This window comes from Taudactylus pleione, unplaced genomic scaffold (assembly GCF_031769625.1).
Source record: "Taudactylus pleione unplaced genomic scaffold, aTauple2 ptg000127l, whole genome shotgun sequence".
Classification (NCBI taxonomy): domain Eukaryota; kingdom Metazoa; phylum Chordata; class Amphibia; order Anura; family Myobatrachidae; genus Taudactylus; species Taudactylus pleione.
Genome location: NW_028284529.1, coordinates 16,610,228 through 16,631,134, shown reverse-complemented (window position 1 = coordinate 16,631,134; position 20,907 = coordinate 16,610,228). Strand labels below are relative to the sequence as shown.

Sequence of the window (20,907 nt, the reverse complement as noted above, 5' to 3'; positions counted from 1 at the left end):
TGCAGAGGCCGTATACCACGACAGACATCATCATTGGTATCTTATTTCTTGAAGCCTTGTGGAGAAATCTATACAATGTTGCTGTTGGCAGCGTCGTAACTGTGTGTCTCGGTGCCCTGTGCCGTCCACGCTCACTGAGTGCATGATGTCATTTGGCTGTAAGGGCAGAGATGTACATGTCTGAAGCATCCTAAGGACGGTCCAGGCAGCATTACTGCTGAGATTCTGGCTACAGGGTGCCATTTCACCCTGCTAGCCAGATGTAGGGACTGTGGGGCAGTAGCGGTGCCACCCACAGGGCTCTGCATGGCGGTGCCGCTCTTACACCCCTAGTTACGGCCTTTGCTGTTGGTACTTGCTAATAAAGCTCAGTCCAAGTAGAAGGGATGCAGTAAGCATGTTGACATTCAAAACGTCGACAGTTATGTTGATATGTTGACAATGTCGAAATGTTAAATGCAGACATTCTACAGAATACTGACAGTAGGGTTAGGCTTCAGGGGGAAGGTTAGGCTGCAGGGGGAGGGGTAGGGTTAGATTTAGGCTGAGGGATAGGGGTTAAATGAAGCTGGGTACACACTGGGCAATATTTTGTCCGTTCAATCGAATGAATGCCTTCCCAGGTGTGACGTTAGAACGACATGTCAAGTGGCCATTCAGTAAGTGTGTATACTTACCTGAATCGTCCATTCGGTCGGCGCAATGTCAATCTATTGTGTACCCAGATTAACTCTCTGCTGGAACCGCTGGATCAGATGCCAACGGAACTCAGCATTACCTAACACAGCCGGACCCGAAAGACACGGCTGCACCGCTGGAGCTACAGTGCCTTGCAAAAGTATTCACCCCCTTTGCATTTTTCATGTTTTGTTGCCTCACAATATGGAATTAAAATGGATTGTTTGAAGGTGTGCATCATTTCATTCACAGAACATGCCTACAACTGTGAACTTGTGTTTTTTTTATATTGTGAATCAAACAACATTTAGGACAACATAACAGAAAGCTTCAGCTTGCATAACTATTCACCTCCTTAAAGTCAGTACTTTGTCGAGCCACCTTTAGCGGCAACTACAGCTGCAAGTTGCTTTGGATAAGTCTCTATGAGCTTGCCACATCTTGCCCCTGAGATTTTTACCCATTCCTCAAGGCAAAACTGCTCCAGCTCCTTCATGTTGGATGGTTTCCACTTGTGAACAGCAATCTTCAAGTCTGACCACAGATTCTCCATTGGATTGAGATATGGGCTTTGACTAGGCCATTCTAAAACATTTAAATGTTTCTCCTTAAACCACTCGAGTGTTGCTTTAGCAGTATGCTTTGAGTCATTGTCCTGCTGGAAGGTGAACCTCCGTCCCAGTCTCAAATCACAGGCCGACTGAAACAGGTTTTGCTCAAGAATATCCCTGAATTTAGCACCATCCATCTTTCCCTCGACTCAAATCAGTTTCCCAGTCCATGCTGCTGAAAAACATCCCCACAGCATGATGCTCCCACCACCATGTTTCACTGAGATGGTGTTCTTGGGGTGATGGGATGTGTTGAGTTTGCGCCAGACATAGCATTTTCCTTGGTGGCCGAAAAGTTCAATTTTAGTCTCATCTGACCAGAGCCACCTTCCTCCATACATTTGGGGAGTCGCCCACATGCCTTTTTGCAAACTCAAATCACTAAGTAATGGCTTTTTTCTGGCCACTATTCCATAAAGCCCAGCTCTATGGAGTGTATGGCTTATTGTGGTCACATGCACAGATACACCAGTCTCTGCTGTGGAACTCTGCAGCTCCATCAGGGTTACCTTTTGGTCTTTGTGCTGCCTCTCTGATTAATGCCCTCCTTGCCAGGTCTGTGAGTTTTAGTTGGCGGCCCTCTCTTGGCAGGTTTGTTGTGGTACCATGTTCTTTCCATTTGATGATGATGGATTTGATGGTGCTCCGGGGGATCATCAAAGATTTGGATATTTTTTGACAACCCAACCCAGAATTGTATTTCTCAACAACTTTGTCCCTGACTTGTTTGGAGAGCTCCTTGGTCTTCATGGTGTGATGCCTCTTGCTTAGTGGTGTTGCAGCCTCTGGGGCCTTTCAGAAAATGTGTGTTTATACTGACAGATCATGTGACACTTAGATTTCACACAGGTGGACTTCATTTCACTAATTATGTGACTTCTGAAGGTAACTGGTAGCACCAGAACTTTTGAGGGGCTTCATAGCAAATGGGGTGATTACATATGCACATGCCAATTTTCAGAATTTTATTTATAAAATATTATTTTTTATATACAGTATATTTTTCTCATTTCACTTCACCAAATTAGACTATTTTGTGCAGATGCATCACATAAAATTCAGATTAAAAAAATCAATCAATAAAAAAATGACAGGTTGTAATATAACAAGAAAGGTAAAAAGCCAAGGGGGGTGAATATATATATTACTGACTGAGTGAACGCCCGAAAGCAGCACTGAGCTCCTGTGATAGTTTTTATGACAAACAAATAATTTCAGGTGATTCATTATTTGAGATCTAAGGCGTTAGGTTTAAAACATAGCAATTCGGATAAAGTGTTTAGTGAAACTTATTGAAGAAGCTGTTCGATGAGTGAGAAAACAAAGCAGATCGGGTAAAAACAGATCATTAACTGAGGTTATAAATGGGTGACTTCACATCAACATGACTACAATTGTAGAGGGCTGTTAGAGTTGAAAGCATGCCTAATGATAATGAACATACAGTTCCAAGCTGAATACGTATTTACCTTGGATGAGTGATGAGAGAACGGGTTAGTAGGTTGGTGTCCCCTAAAAGCAGAGGCAGATGGAGAGCAATACACAGATTCAGGCTAGAGAAGAAAATGTGGAGAACAGCTTGTGAATTAATTTATGAAAGAAACCATTATGAAGGAAAAAGTTAAAATGGTGAAGAAGCACAAGAGTGAAACAAAAGGTCTGATCAATAAACCCAATGTTTCTGTATTGAGGGGTTAGTGAGAATACTGCATGTCAACATAAAGTCATTCTAAACTACTGTATCTTTTGACCATTAAGGAATATATTATATAATTGTACAAATCAAAATAACTGTACAAACTGTAATGTTATAGAAAAATATCACCGGGAAAACATTTTCAATAAACCATAAAAATATCAGAATAGTAAAATATCACTATGTATACATAAAGCACATTCTCTGTTCACTATGCCATAACAGTATAATACAATCACACTGAGGATATTTAAAGGACATGTCGTAACAGAATAGTAATATATCACTCGGTATACACCACGGACATATGCAATACACCATATATGCCATAACTATATAGTACAATATCAATGTGTGTACATAAGGACAATACACCATACATGCCATAGTAGGATTTTAAAATATAAATGGATATAGATAATGCACATTTGCTGCAAAACATACTGTATATGCCACAACAGGATAGGGAAACATCACTGTAGATAGGACATATTCTTTACTCATTTTTCTAAAAGAAATATTCCAGCTACTATACCTAATAAAAGAATGTCAGGGTTAACATTTATTCATATAGTGCCAGCATACACTGCAGCACTTTGCAACTAGGATACACATAAAGGACATATTCTATATATATTATACAACATAACTGTCTAGTAAAATATTACTGGGTATAAAAAGCATATTCTAAACACAATATATACCATGACATAACAGAAGAATATGCATCTACATAGATGACATTCTATATGCTGTATATGCCAAAACTGAAAGGTAAGATATAAACAGATATACCTAAAGTATATATTTAGTACACCATATACTGTATACCATAACAGGATGGTAATATATCACTGGATATTAAAATACCTATTCTATATACCATAACATATTAGTAAGTATCAGAGTATGAAGGACATACACATCACATATACAAAGCTTGCATGGCTAAATATCCCTTGGTGTCACCAATTGATATACAAACTAATTAAAAGTGAAAATACAGTAAATTTTTGCTCTCTACATTGTACAAATGGCAGTTAAAATCCACATGATCTTAGACACCCACAGGGTTTATCAATTTCCCAGTTAACAAGTTTTCAACTGCTTACCCTGGGTCTATTGATGATACTCTGGACCAAAAATACAACAGGATTTCCAGCTTTTCTTATGGCTTCCACTGCCTGCTCATGACTGGCATCTCTCAGATCAATGCCATCCACCTAAAACAAAGTGACTTCAATCATACAAATAAACTTCTCAAGCGATCTCACACTATATATAGGTTATTGTTCAGTCAGCAATTCAGAAGTGCCATTGTTTCAAAAACTACATTTGCTTGTGATCGTGTCACACTTGTGTTCTTCTGTGTAAAAATAAAAATAAGGTGAATGCAAAAAATGGAAAAAAGGCATGTAACCTCCTTTAACAATGGCATCAATACATGCTTTGGGGAAGTGTTATAAATAGATGTCAGTAATAGACTTTATTTGTGAAAAAGCATTGGTGCAACAGCTTTAGGTCGTAAGTGATTTTCTAAATGGCTTTACTTATAGAATCCTCATCTATAACAGGGTTCTCTGAAGATAATCCGAAGCTTACGTCTTGCAGTCGACTCATTTAAGCAAACAAAAATAGACAGTTTAAGATTCAGGCTAGTTATCTTATTAAGGGAAAAGCCACAACGCTGTACCAAGCCCTACTCAAGAAGACAGAAAAGTTCAATTTATTTTTCCAAGTCTCAATGGGACAATTCCCAGAATTCAACAATTTTTGAAGTATAAATAATCTAAACTAATATCTAAAACAGATGTGAGATAAAGTCACTCTACACTATAAATTTGCTGGATTTAAATGTTTACAAGTTGTGTATTTCTATATAGCTACAGTCAACATTCACAACCACAGTATGTTGATTAGAAAATGAAGTAAAATAAAAACAAGATACTTTAAGGGAATAATAAAGGGATTTTTTTTATGCAGATATAGCCTACACTATTTATTCAAGTAAATGTTAAAGATGTATAATACCAGTGGTTCTCAAACTCAGTCCTCAGGACTCCACACAGTTCACGTTTTTCCGGTCACCTAGAAGGAGCACAGGTGCAGTCATTACTAAGGAATGGGTATGTAATGCCGGCTGTCGAGATGCCTCCTGTCAGAATACTGACAGCAGCATCCCGATGGTTGGTATCCCTACAGGGGTCGGGTAAGTATACTTACCCTCCTTCCTTCCCCCCCTAAACCTCCCTTCTTGTAGCCTAACCCTCTCTGCTCCCTAACCCTCCCTGTTAATGCCTAAACCTTAGTCTCCCCCCTTCATGCCTAAACCTAACCCTCCCCCCTTAGTGCCTAACCCTAACTCCTCCAGTAGTGCCTAGCCCTACCCCCCAAAAAAAATAACCCTAACCCCGCTATACTCCCTAAACCTAACCCCCTCCCCATGGCCAATGCTAAGTGTGCCCTGGATTTACCTCATTCGGGCTGGCGTCCTTTGGCGTTCCGGCATCGGGATTAAGGTAGGCGTCGGTATTTCGATGCCCATCTTAAGTCCCTTCTCTGGTCGGTATTGAGACTGGTGGCATCGCGCGGCCGCCGGTCTCATAACTACATCCCCTTAAGTGACACATTTAAAAGATCCACAGGTGGGGCTAATTATCTCACTTGTGATTCTGTGAGAAGACCTGGAAAACATGCACAGTTGTTTGGGGTCCTGAGGACCGAGTGTATTATGCAATTGACATCAGGGCTCGACAAATCCCAGGGGCCAGGTCGCCCTGGCTACTAGATTTTGCAGTGAGGGAGAAAGCAGATCCTCATCAGGTCCAGCGGAGATTCGTGCCTATAGTATTGCGTTGTTCATATCATGCACAGGCCTGCCATGATCCCTGCTGTCTGTCCCAGTCTACGCTGATTCTCCTGTACATCCCGGCTGTCTACTGTCTCCTATCAGCTCCCCGGTAGTAGGGTCAATGCGTGGCCAGGAATTGCGGAGCGGCTTCAGAGGGATAGTGGTGTGACCAAGAGGGGAGGGGGGGTTTTGTTATACTTTCTGGCACCATTATTTTATGTGAAATGTTGTTCATTATTACTGGAGGGTGGAGCAGGGGAGCTGTGCAGAGCAGTGAGGGGGCCTCCATTTTACTGTATCCATTCAACCATGACGATTTTGTGAACTAGTATAGTGTGCATAACATGCAGAGCTGTGCTCCTCCCTCACTCCTGTAATTTTTTGGGGAGGGATGGTGGTCTGGCTCCTACACTTTTATCCTTGCTCCTAGATTTTAGAAAAATTTGTCAAGCCCTGATAGACATGATATAAAAGGAATAGTTAGATGTTCGCAACCGTACTAAAATTATGCATAAAAATGTCTTCATAAGAGTGTGCCAATATGAATGATATTGTTAAATAGCTACTAATCTACATATATTTAATATGTTACTTGATAAAAAAAAAATCACATAATATTCCCCTTGACTGCAAAGAATGTGAGATATTTACTGTATAGGTCAGAGTACTAACTTATCATCATCAAACATGCAGCACTTGTATGGTGAAATCAATACAAACCCTTTCCAGCTCTGTGCACTAGAGCATTTAATAATTGCATTTATTCATGTTTGCACATTACAGATGTTTGTCAGGTGGTACCTCCACAATCCTATCTCCAGTTTTCAGTGTTCCATTCTTTCCTGCTGGACTGTCCTCTAGGATGTGTTTAATAAATATTCCTCTCATCACTTCTCCATTACTTAAACGGCTTCCCATGCCTCTTCCTCCAACAATGCTGATCCCCAGAGATTTGCCAGGCTCTCTCCAAAGCTCTACCCTGGAAGGATAATAATAATGGCCTTAAGGATATTTTTTTAACATACAGTGTTGTCTGTAAGGGTTTGAATGTATTTTAGTTAGAAGGTATGTAGTAATTCCGAAGGAACACACAAACACACACACACACACACATATACACACACACCCACTCACACACCTTCTGGGATTATTCCAGTTGTTGAATGCTGCATGCTGGAGCTCACTTTCTTCCCCTTCCCCTTCTTCACGTTCAGGGAGCTCTGGGGCATCACTGGAACATACAGTACATGTTAAGACTTTCTTCAAAATCTCAGTGCACAGAAAAACATATAAGTGGTAGTGAATTAGAATTGTAAAAATATTATACGTAAACTCAGTTTAGGATTTTGGACCGGCTCTCGGTTGCCTACTTTGCTGTCCCTTTGTCTTCTATTACCTTTCTGTACAACTGCTCATATGTATTATTTCACCTGCGAACTTGATCACAGGAAAAATTTGTTGGGTCATAAATGTGCAGATAAACTGGAAGCACTGACTTAGACTTCCAGTTCTAAATAATAATAATAATAATAATAATAATAATAATAATAATAATCATCATACACAAGAAGAGCCCTTACTATGATGAGATGATGATGATGATGATGATAATAATAATAATAATAATAATACACAAGAAGAGCCCTTACAATAATAATATTATTATTATTATTAATAATAACAATATTATTAATAATAAATACACAAGAAAAGCCCTTACTATGATGAGATAATAATAATAATACACAAGAGCCCTTACAATAAAAATAATAATAATAATAATAATAATAATAATAATAATAATAAATACACAAGAAGAGCTCTTACTATGATGATGATAATATTAATAATAATATTATTAATAATAATAAATACACAAGAAGAGCCCTTACTATGATGAGATGATAATAATAATAATAATAATAATAATAATAATAATAATAATACACAAGAAGAGCCCTTACTATGATGATGATAATAATAATAATAATAATAATAATAATAATAATAATAATAATAATAATACACAAGAAGAGCCCTTACTATGATGATAAAAAACAATAACTTGAATTTATCTTAATAGGAAGTATACAATACATACATTCAAACCAAATATTTGAATTACATTTAGGGTAAACCTTATTTTACAGATTCAAAAATATATTTTTAAAGTGTGCCAATTTGTATTTAGGGTTAGTAACCAATTCATAAAGTTTGACAGCTCAAATATCTTAGATCACTAGTATAACCAGGCAAATTGCACAAGTTAAGAATGTGATATTTTGTTTTAACTTGTTTGACATTACTATTGTGAGTGAGCAATTTTGACAACAATTAAGCCCAGGGACGGACTGGGGATAAGAATTGGCCATGCTATTCTATGTGCACACACACAGAAAAAGGGAAGTGATAACGCATCATGGGCCGTGCCCTGAGTCATGCGGGCGTGGCCTCGCAGCACACCATCTCAGCATGCCGGCCGAGCAGATAGCCAGAAGGCAGAGCTACTTGGCCAGGCTCCAAGCAGCTAGACCAGTCCATTGGCCCTTCAGGTATTTGCCAAACGTGCCAGATGGCCAGTCCAGCTGTGATTAAGCCTCTAAATCAATATTTAACAAGTAGCATCATACAGTTGTCAATGGATAACAACTGCATCGCTATAATTGCAATATGCTCTGTTCTGAGTGTTTTTCATATCTAGATGACTCCATGTGTGATGTCACAAAATAGCATAGTAGTAAATTTGTACATTAAAATTCTGTTTTCCCTTTTTCGATTGAATCTCATTTCAGCGTGCACAGGCTAAAAATATTAACTTTTTCAGGAATAAACTGTTATAATCACAGTAACTACACTAGAATCCCAGGTTTAGCTTTGGAGTGAGGTTGCTATGGTGACATATGCTCAGCAGTCAGCTTCCTGTCTGCCTTCCTTAATACTAAATCCAATGCTGGTGGCCATCCAAATCAATTTTGAGGTCATAAATGGGAGGGAGAGAGAGGTAAACAAAAATATATTGAAAACTGCTTATCTTTACAATGGGACAATAGTCAGTAACTGAAATTCTTAACATGTTTTTTAACCATTAAACAACCTAAGGGGTCAAATCCAATTAGGACCGAGTTTGCAAGTGTGAGTTTGTCTCATGAAATTCATGCACTTTGCACATATGCTCGCTCCCAAGAATCACGCAATCCAATTAGAAATGCCAAATCGCACAACTCTCAGTGAGGGTGTGCGAGTTCCCTATAACATGCGACTTGGGAGAAGTGCATGAAAAAGTGGGAAGACCACCGTGGACCCCAAAATATGTATAATTTTGTTAGCAGGACCATATATAGAGGATGGTTAGTGGGGATAAGGAAAGTACTGGAGGTTTTTAAATGGTGTCAAATGGCTGATTTTTGCATTTTTAAAAAAAATTATAAAAAGCTAAATTTTTTTGTTTAATCTTAACTGAATTAAATGAAAAATGGCAAAAAAGTAGGAAAAGCATAAGTTTGGAGTAATTTGAGGCCACTAAGTTTAAAAAAAAAAAATGTAAAAAAATTCTACAAAAGCAATTCTTTTTCCATTCAAAAATACTGTTATTAAAATTGGGGTGCCTAAACTAACGAAAAAGTTGATTTGGGGGTAACTTGAGACCATTTTTTATTAAAACCCCAAACCAATTAAGCCAATTGAAATGTCTAAATGCCTAATTAGTCATTAGGGGGGCTATCTAAGGGATTCTTGCACTGTGTATTGACATTTTTACCTTAAAACAAAAGATTTTCCCTACCACCTGACACTCTCAGGGAGGTGCGCACAAAAAAACCCACAAGTTTTCACTTTAAAAAAAAAAAATGAGTTTGGAATTGAATTGCAAATGCAATTCCCAGTCTGAGTTTGCCCTGAAAACAGCTTGCAAAAGCCAACTCACACCTAATTAGATTGCCTCCTAAAGTGGTATAGCCTAGCAGTGGTAATTTCAGGTTTATTATCTAAGTATTTATTTATAGAGCAGCACTTTACAAAACATATTTCAGTCATTTAGTTCCTACCCCAGTGGTGCTTAAAATCTATATTGGACAAACATACACAGTAGGGATACTTTTTTAAATTTAAGAAGCCAAATGAACCTACCATCAAGTTTTGGGAATGTGGGAAAAAACAGGAGCACCCATAGAAAACCCATGCAGACATGAGGAGGACATACAAACTTTGCACATAGAGGGGTAGATGTACTTGGAGAGAGATAAAGTTCCAACCAATCAGCTCCTAATTTTTCAAACAAACCCTGTACACTGACAGTTAGGAGCTGATTGGTTGGTACTTTATCTCCATCCACTTTATCTATCACCAGTCCCATGGTCAGAAATTAAATTCATAACATCAGGGCTGTAGGCAGCAAAACTAACTATGCAATCTGTGCTGCCAACAAATTTGGATTATTTTTGCCAAATCCTGCTCTCATGGAGCTTTAATGTTTTGGCTGTAAATTTATAATCATAATGACAGAGCTCACACACAGCGCCACATCAGGTCACAATTTAATGGATTCATGGCATTTTAACGATAGATAATTTATTGTGTAGTGAAGTTTAAAAAGTCAATAGTTAGGTTAGCTTACAAACTGTATGCGTCACTCCACAGTTGTGCATAGACAATAATACGATGTTGGGCCTACCATAAAGGGCTAATATGCCTGCAGCTGAATGTTGCGTGAGGTTCGTATTAATCAGCCATCAGGTTTGTAACCAGTTTCTGTATTTCTTGAACTATATACAGTTATTGCATGTACTGTATATTAAACATGTTGCTGCCCTTTGCAATGTCTCCAATGCTAGCTATAGTGTTTTTATTTATTGTAAGTGAATTAAAGTTAATCTGAGGTCTGTATGTGCTATTATTCTTTTTGATAATTTTAATTCTCACAGAGCGATCAACATGTGGTAAAGAAAATGCAAAAAGCATACTATATAAAGAAAATAGGTATTATAGGTATGTACAAGACAAGTTACTTGTGTCACTACACTTGGCCAACCAGTTCAATTCTAGTATTCTTCCACCAGGTCACTAACCACCTTCAGTATAGTGTAGGGGAGGAATGTAGTGCTCACCTAGTGTTCTGTGTAGAGAAGAGATCTAGTGGTCTTTCACTCAGCTGCCCCACACTTGCTCTGTACTCTTCCAAATTGTCACTTGGAACATAAGTAATGCTATAAGAAAATAAAACTGCTTTAGTGCCGACACTTACAGGGTCATAACACTTAATGCCTTAAACAGCAAGATACAAATATATTAAATTACTTCTTATCATATAAATCCTAAAAAGCATTTGAGGATATTAGCTCTGTATTTTACACAAATATATAGATATATAGAATTGTGTATACAAAAATGTTGCCTGCCTTTATGCTTTTAATAACAGATGTTTATCAAAGCAGCAAGTAGTGACAATACATTGAATAACAGTAAACATATTTTACTTTATTGACAAACATGCTTAAATGGGAACTGTCCTTTGACTTCTACTATCCCCAAGACAAAACCCAGTCTCCCAACATATAAATCCTAAAAGAATCACTAGCACAATTCTGCTTTCACTTGAGTTTGGCTTGTGAATACAGCTTACCGTCCTAAGAAGTCGCAGGTAATATCACATTTAATTACTTGAATTTCTTTAACTGGATATATTTAAAACTACTCATGAAAGAATGGCATACAAACTTATGACAAAGCCATAGCATATCCACTTAAATAAAATGTTAATTTATAAATTACTATAATAGTTCAAACATGGTTATTTTTCTCTACTATTGCCTTGTGGCTGAAAAACAGCATTAGAATTGTTTACTGTACACTACTCAGACTTAGCTAGTTTCTAGAACATGGCAACAGAGTTTCAACAAAATAAAAAAGTAACTGCATTTCATCCTCTCTGCCAAGTTTCGTTGTAGCGAATAAAAACATGAAGTATTTTTAAAAAGTCAGTTTAAACAGCTAGGTGAGAAATGTCTTTTTTTATGCTTATTTTTCTAGCACAAGACAGTAGAAACGTTTATAAAAATCACCATATTAGTTGGAGGGAAGAGGAGTGTAGGAACTAGACGAAAGTTAAAAGGAGACTCCAGTTGTTTTATTTTTATTAGTTTAATCTCTGACTAATAAATGAAGGGGTAAATGTAGGAAGGTGAGAAAAGTGGCAATCCCGATAAATGCAGTATAAAACCACAAACTATTGTTTCCCTGCATGTATGAAAGGATATACTGAAGAAAAAATTATCTTCTCTGTGATGGAAGCTTCCAGATGTTATCTTATGGTTTTATAATATGGCAATACTGCAGCAGAACTTACTAAGGCAAGAAAGCATTAACATTTCAGCAGCCACTAAGAAAAGTTTTCGGCATGTCAAGCGGTCGGTATAAGCTGTCACGCAGTATGTAGTCAGTAATAATATTAAGCCTGAAGGATTATTCGCACAAGCTGAATTTGGCTGGTTGGAATATCACATCGCTACTACGGTGAAATCTGCAATCGCCCAAGGGGTGAGTAATCTCTGTCCTGCCAAATGATTTTTTAATACATGTTGGAGCCATTGCTTCCTGCTTTGGCATGAAAATCTGCGATGCATGGGTGACAATTTCAAAGCAATATATGTTGTGTTCAATGTCATAATGAGTATGACCAGTAATAGGACAAATGGGCTACTTTCTTTATATCATGTTTGACTAGAAGCCCCCAAACATCTGCCGGCCATTTCCCAGATTCCCCAACTGGACCGGAACAGTCGATCAGCTGGTCAGAAATGCCGATCGGCAGCCATCTGTGATCGCAGATGATTTGGGAAATCAGTGAACTTTAACATTGGCAAATCAGGGAAATCCAACAAGTTTCACCGATGCCCTGGTGTCTGGGGATCAGGTAATTGCCCCAATAAATTGCAGATGTATGGGGGCCTTAAAGGCCCCATGCATCTGCCAGCCGTTTCCCTGATCGGACCAGAAGTGCCGATCGGAAATGCCAATCGATAGCAATCAATGATTGGCAATCCGTCAGAGAACCAGTGAAATTCTTCATGTAAAAAAATCCCCAAATTGCTGATCCCTATCATATTTTAGTCGGGATCGGCAAAGCAGGGAAATCCATCGTGATGGATTTCACAGATGCCCCGGTGTCTGGGAATCGGGTAATTGCCCCAATATTTCGCAGATGTATGAGGGCCTTTAAGCTTTTGTATGTTCGAGCACTCAACTGAAATACAATAAAATTACTTACTAACTAATTACAAGTACAAATTAGATTACAGAAAGTCTTAAACCTATTACCAGGCTCTGAACACTGCCTTCAGGATAAGACCACAACTCTGCATGTCAGCATAAAATGTAAACGACTGCTGCCCTGGAATACAAGTATTTGTCTGTATAATGGGTTATAATTTCTAGATTATGCTGTTGTGAACATTTTGATGACTGCATACATAATGAACCATTATATTTCTCAGCAAAAGAGTGTTTAATGCAATTTACATGGAAAGGAATGAGTTACAAATTGTCAATAATATGTTCGCTCTAATAAAGACCTGAAGAGCATTGCTCTGACAGAAGAATATACGTAATTTTCATTTGATTTTATATTATGTTCTAAATTGAATCAAGGGAGATAAAAATACCATAAAGCCCACCAGCACCTTAATCAAGCATCACAGCTGGTGGTTACCAACACAAGTGCTTTGGGAATTAGCCAATAAACATGACGATATCACAGCTAAAATGAATTTGATCCACTGCCTGGCACCTGGGTTTTTTGACTGACATCCAATGAGTAGGAGTCAGATAAACAACTCATGAATGCATGATCAAGATTGTGCTTTCAATACAAAATGTGTTGTCTATGAGAGGAGGGGATAAATTATTTTTCTTTAGATTTTGCTTAATAATAAAAATAATATTAGAAATTCCAACTGAACCCATAAAATGTAAAATGTATCACTTAATCCTTTTTTAATGTAAATAATTTATTTTCCAAACATCTATTAACATTATTTTTCCTATTAAGTAGTGGTCATTAACTTATAAGGTTTCTTTATATTGGCCGATGTTTGCAGTTTACATTACTGTGGCCAATCTAAACCAAAGTGCATGTTGTATGTTGCATAATGGAGGGTAATTTAGCTTCCAGCAAATAAATATATATTCTTACATATGATACTAACCAGGATGTGTAGGCAGAACAGATTTGGAAAAGCATTGCTATTTAAAAATTCTAAATGGGATATTCACCAACTGCCAATATGCCCTGGGACAAAATATTTAGAACTAGCCTATTCATATTTATTTTGGGTTACACAAGAGCAAAAAATCTGGATTATTGACAGATACGATTAGTAAATAACATTACATGTGACACCAACAGACTGCTTTCAATGGCCATGACCATGATATAATAGGACTACTATAATTCATTGTTTTTTGTTTTTTATTTAAATGTATAGAACAATTGTTATTCCTTGAGTGCACACCTTTATTATAGTGACTGAAAGTACATACCCTATGCTAAGAAATGTTCTACGCTGTATTCCAAAAATTACACCCACAGGTAAAAGGTGAAATGCATAGTGTGTTCGCCAATGTGTTTTATTTTCAATGCAAGTTTCATCTACTTTCATTAAGTGTAAAACACTGTAAATGAGTCATATCTGTTATAACATCATGAAGGTTTATAGAGATTTTCAAAGAACTTCACACGTCATAATTTAGCTTTATGACACACTCCAATGTGCCTGAAACTCCTATAAACTTTTGTTTGATCTGTTGGTGCTGCATTCGTGAGAACCTGCTTGTTTTATACAGTATTTTCAAGAGGGACCGATTCAACTCATAAACGTGCAACTAAAGCACACACACACTATATATAAAATATATATATATATAATATATTTATATATCACACACACACACACATGTACATATATGCATACACACAGATATACACACATTTGACTCTGACAATACAGTGCTGTATAAAATGTTGCTTAAGATATTGTGGTCCCAAATCATAAGTTGCGCATTATACTTAAAGGACATAAAAAAAAGGATTAAAATAAGCTCCCTGAGGCAATTCTACTGTTGTAGATGTATAATGAAAACAGAAAAAAAAATAGCCCAAAGAAAAACACAGCCAGTTTGGTTTAGTTGGTAATAAGGTGAGACACAGTAGGTGATTTGCTCTGACCTAGAGAATTACAATGAAGACAAATTCAAGCAACATCAAGGTCTTTTCTTTTCTCTTTCTCAAATCAAAGCTGCATTTACTTCTCTCCAGCTGCAACTACTCAACATGGAATGCAATCACTGCTTTCTTATAGGAAAACAGTTTACGGTGGGAAGTAAAGGGGTTATGAATGATAAAATTGGACAACTGTACATGCAGAACCCACACACATCCATACAAATGGAACATGCAATGCAGAAGTGAGGAACAGTGCAAGAATCCGAAAGGGTTAATTTGGGCATTACACAATGGAGGGTATTCTAGACCTCCCCCTTATGTAATGCTCCTAGAGTGTCAGTGAAAGTAAAACAGAAGTGTCGGGTTAATAATACATATACGTTAGCTCAGATCCAGAAACAGGGATTACTAGTAATGTTTGCTCATATTAACAGTAAGACAAAAAAAAAAATATCATGGATAAAAGTCTAAAAATTAAAGTGGTCTGTTTCTGGATCACTCTATAGAAATGAACATAAAGTAAGAAAGTGACTGTACAGAAGATAAACCATGCAGAGCTTTTGAATCACCGATACTCACACATAAAATGGGGCCTGATCATCAGCAGGTGCAGGAGAAGATCTAGAATGGGAAGCATATGATGCAGCATCTTTTTACAATAGTGTTAACAAATGCCAAAGCCTCACTGTGTGTGTGTTAAGCATACATATGTAGTTAAAAGTATGTGCAATTTTACTTTCTCTATTTTTTTTTTTTTTACAAAACTCTTTCATCAACACCTCCCCCCCAGAAAGCATCTGCTCTTTCTTTGTCTATAGCTGTGATTATCAACAAGGATGGGAAAATGTTACTGCCATCCGTCTTTCTCTCCCTTGATCAGGAATTTATTCGTTAGGTGAGGGCAGGTGAATTCTATTTCAAACTGGTAATTATTTGACAGATGTTGTAAGCAGCTGCTGCAGTATGCAAAGCTCTGGCTCTTATTACAGCGCAGATAGCAGAAGCTTCTGGCAAGGTGGATAGTGAAGTAGGACGACATGCATTCTGCGAGTGGCCGCACAGCTGGTTCTCAGAGCAAAATAATGCAAACCTGCAACCCCAGCCAGCTGTTTTACAGCTTGTGTAATCAGTCCATCCTTTCAGAGGGGAAAAACTTGTTCAACAGAAATGCCAATATGTTCATCTTGGAAGTTTCCCCATTCTCACTTTATTCCATGTAACAACTAAACAGTGCACAACTACAATTTTGCCAGGATATTTTCTTTTCCGAATAGCTTGAAATGACAAAGATGTATACAGTACTTTCTTTCAGAAATGTTTTGTGCATTGCACACTGCAAATCAAATTCTACAGTGTTTTCTTTTCATTTGGCTAAACATATACCAGAACACATATTGCAAAGCATAATGTGCCGTACATACACTGGATATTTAATACATTTCAAGCTTACTGGAAATGAAATCCATAATCTTATTTTCATCAAGCTTACCTTAGCTCAGGTCCCAGTAAGGAATGTCTCCGAAGCATAGCACGTGCCTGGGCATTGGTTAGGTTACTGGTGGATTCATTATTGATAGCCAATATACAGTCTCCCACATGGATTCGCCCATCACGGCTTATAGAACCTCCATTTATAACACTGCGGACAATCATTCCTGATCCATCTTTATTAGCACTTACTGTCATTCCTATTCCAATATTAAGAAAAGACAAGAAGCAAGTTTGCCATAGTTGATATTTGCAGATGTAATAGTCTTCTATAGATTATTATGCATAATAATCATCTACAAATCAAACTGCAAAACTGCTTTTAGAGTTAGCTTGAGTATTACAGTTACATTTCCATTCCACTGAGAGCAGTGTATAAAATATCAGCCTCAAAAACAATCTCAGAAAATGTCTGGGGCATTTTTGTTTATTAACCGACATATGGAAATTCTTACACTAAAAAAAGTAATGCAACTCTCTTGGACAAATCCTGTTCAAACTTGACATTATTATATATCTAAGTATGTGGAGAAAGATCTGAGTGATCATCATGTTATAGATTAAAATAAAATAACAATAATAAGCATATCAGAAAAGTTGAGCAAATTAATTTCTGATTCAGTAGGATATTAAAAATGGGATGCGGTAAACATCCCGACAAGCGGGATGCTGTCCGCCGGAATCCCGAACGTGAGACAACACCGGTGCCGAAATCCTGACATGACTCATAAGGATACCGCGGAAAGGTGAGTATCAGCCGCGGGGGACGACGACTTAGGTTTAGGAGCCCCGGGGGGTATTAGCGTTAAGCTGCGGGAGGGGGGAGGCTAGGGTTAAGCTCTGGGCAGGGGGTTAGGTTCAGGCACCAGCTGGGGGGTTTAGGGTAAGGCACTAAGGGGGGAGGGTTAGGGTTTGGCACTAAAGGGGGAGGGTTAGGTTTAGGCACACCGGGGGGGGGTTAGGGTGCAGGGTAGGGAGGGTTAGTATTAGGGTAGAGGAAAGGAGGGTTAGGGGGTAAATAGGACAGGGGAACAGTAATCACCGTTCCTCTGTCGGGATTTGAACCTTCGGGATGTCGATGTCAGTGTACTGACTGCCGGCATCTCGTCCATCGGTATTTCATCCCAATTCCATTAAAAACTACCTGCAGATAATGAAATTAAATTGTATCAAAAGAAGATAATTTTAGTTACTTGCTTATTACATATGTTTGCTCAGGTTGGGTATGGGAGCCCGGCACTCGGGATGCCGGCTGTTAAAAGACCGACAGGGGCATCTCAATGCTGAGAACCCCAACAGGGGATACATAAGTATGCTAACCCTCTCCCTTCACCCTCTAACCCTAACCATCCTTTTCTGCACAATAGCCTTCCCTACCCCGCATCAGAACCCTAACCTTGCAGGTTAGAGCCTAAACCTAACCCTCCCCCCCATACTGCCTAACCCTAACTCCCCACCGGTGGTACCTAACCCCTCCTGTCTGCAGCCTAACACTACCTGGAGTGCCTAAATCGAACACCTCCCCCCCCCGCGCGGCTAACAACTAAAGGCGCCCGCTATAATTACAATCGGGATCCCGGTGTCGGCATCTCCACTAATGTCGGTCTTCTGTCCGTGGTTCAGTATCCGATGCTGGGATGTCTGAACGATGAGCGTTCCCGATAGTCAGATAACGATATCTGACATCTGATGTGTTTGCAGTCAGATTTGGACGATTCCATTCATGTTAATGCAGTCAAAAATCGTTCATAGTTCAAATCGTTCATCAAATCGTTCAGATCGTTCATCTGACAAGTCTGACCATGTGTATGCTCCATTAAATGTATATCTCCTCTAGTACCAACGCTTGGAAAAACAAGAGATATGGTAAGAACTTACCTTTGTTATCTCTGTTTCTACGAAGTCCATAGGGTCCACAGGGTTGACCTTGGGGGTATAGGTTGGGAACCAAATCCGGGCACCACGCAGTTAAAGCTTTTAGCTCCCAGGATGCACTTGGGTCCACTCTCCCTATAACCCCACCCCCCAGCCAGAGGCACCTCAGATTGTAAGTAGCCAAAGGCCGGAGGAGGAGAGAAAAAGAGAGAGAAAACTGGAACACTCTAGAACCATACTCACAGAAAAGGAGACGGGAAGCCGGTGACCAGTAACACAGCCCATATGAAGCCAGGTGCGTCAGGGCGGGCGCCCTGTGGACCCTATGGACTTCGTAGAAACAGAGATAACAAAGGTAAGTTCTTACCATATCTCTTGTTTTCTACTTCAGGGTCCATAGGGGGTCCACAGGGTTGACCTTGGGGATGTCCCAAAGCAGTTCAACCAAGGGTGGGGACGCTCCTGTGCTGAGAGGAGAATCCGTCGCCAAAAAGGAAGCATCCTGAGAGGCAAAGGAAACCAATGCCTAGAACCTTAAAAAGGTATGGACAGAAGACCACGTGGACACCTAGTAAGGCAAAACAGCCGAGGCGCCACGACGAGCCGCCCACGAGGGTTACACGGCCCGAGAAAAAAAACAAGCCTCAACGACAGAAATGCCCACCCATGGGTAGGCCCCTGAGGAAGACATACGAGGCCATCCAGTCAACATTTCATTATAGGCCGGCCATCGTTTCCTGTTAAAACCAGAAACCGCAGACCACCAATAAGGAGTCCGCTTACCATAAGGAACTTGAACGGATCACATAAAGCCAAAGAGGCCGGACCACAGTCCATGAGGCCACAACAGCCGAGAGGACTGGGAACTGAATGGCCATACCATAAGTTCCAGAATAATATAGAACCTAAAAACCACTTTAAGAAGAAACACAGGGCGAGAGCAACTCACACCCTGACATGATGCCCTCCAGAAGAGGGAGCCACATGAGAACGCTCCCCATTCAGACACTCTCCTGGTTGATTTAAACACCCTGAGAGAGAGAGAGAGAGAGCTTAAACAATAGACCATGTAATGGCTATCACAACCAGCGGTTCCATTGACTGTCCCCGGAGGGAACAAAGAACCACTACTAACTCCCCAGGAGTCCCTAGGGAGGACAAGTGGAGACATAATCCAGAAAACACTCCAAAGGATGAACTGGATATCAGAGCGGAGCAATTCCATATCTTAACCATACCGACAGTGTAGAGATCCGCACTGTCAGGAAGGCCAGGCCAAGGGTGAAACCCAAGCCAGCTGGAAGGAATGCCAGAATATCTGGAAATCCTGGACACCGGAGGATCGTATCGACAGGTACGATACCATAAGAATTATGTATGCCACAGTCCGTGGCAGATCCCAGCAAAGTCTGGCCTATCTGCTCTAAACATCTCAATGAAGACAGAGCCAGGGAAGCCCGAGGACCACAGTAGGGGCGCAGTTAAAGACAAGCGATCCAGATCCAGGGAAAAACAAGGACCCTGAGACAACAGGTCCAGATAGTGAAGCAGTAGGAACGGAGCATCGAGGAGGAGACTCCGAAAATCTTAGTACCAGTGATGTCTGGGACGACCTGGAGCCCCCAGAAGGAAAGCCCCTCCGTCTCGAATTAAACTTCCGAAGACCTCGAGGAAGAAGGGAGACCGGAGGACACAGGTACACAAAGTGGAAGGACCACTTCACTGACAAAGAGTCACTGAAGGTAGCTTCAGTACTCCTAGAGCTGGACTGTAACACCGGTAATGTGTGATCGAGTCAGAAGGCCATGGGGATCAACCCCCTCAGGGAGGCCCCCTCTGCTCACCAGGAGTTGAAACCTCTCTTGGAGAAGAGACTAGTCCCCGGGATGCACGCCGTGACGGCTGAGGAAGCCCGCTTCCCAATGGAGAGCTCCGGGAATAAACACCGCAGAGTTGGCCAGGAGAAGACCCTTGGACTATGTCAGAATGGGTGACATTCCTAACATTGCCACCCAACTACCAGTGTTGCCTAGATGGAAGCCACTGTTGTGACACTGTCGGACTGAACCTATTCAGGTTAACCGTGACAAATGGGTTAGGCCAGAGTGAAAGTCCAAGGCAGCTTAAAGTATCAACAAGTTAAGTGGCAGGGCAGAAGCGACAGACGTCCAACTGCCCCGAAATGAATGCGGACCAGACACTGTCTTTAGCAAAGAATACCCTGGACGAGATGGCCATAGCCACCCGGACAGAGACCAACTCGCCTCCGTAGAAAGTATCATCGTTCGAACAGCGATCCGGTGGAAAAAACTCGATCCATCTGGAGGGGAGTCAATTATGGCAAGGCCTAGAATGGAACTGAGCACATTCCACCCTACCAAAAGGTAGACACTCTGGTAGACCGCGCATCACAAAGAGTAATGACATATGTCGACTGCGTAGATATCCGCACACTCGAAGTTGAAGAGTGGAGATCTTGTCTTACGCCAGAAAA

At 39.8% G+C, this 20,907-nt stretch overlaps 1 protein-coding gene across 1 annotated transcript in view; it reads right to left on the bottom strand.

The window, feature by feature from the left end:
• Positions 1–20,907, bottom strand: part of MPDZ (multiple PDZ domain crumbs cell polarity complex component) — a 229,645-nt gene that overhangs the window by 116,104 nt on the left and 92,634 nt on the right. The window contains exons 23-29 of the mRNA XM_088472634.1: positions 16,540–16,738; positions 15,630–15,671; positions 10,939–11,037; positions 6,975–7,067; positions 6,638–6,815; positions 4,098–4,208; positions 2,759–2,842 (exon numbers count right to left, since the gene is read on the bottom strand). Of these exons, the coding sequence (XP_088328760.1) occupies positions 2,759–2,842; positions 4,098–4,208; positions 6,638–6,815; positions 6,975–7,067; positions 10,939–11,037; positions 15,630–15,671; positions 16,540–16,738 (806 nt within the window). The remainder of the gene's footprint in view (positions 1–2,758; positions 2,843–4,097; positions 4,209–6,637; positions 6,816–6,974; positions 7,068–10,938; positions 11,038–15,629; positions 15,672–16,539; positions 16,739–20,907) is intronic.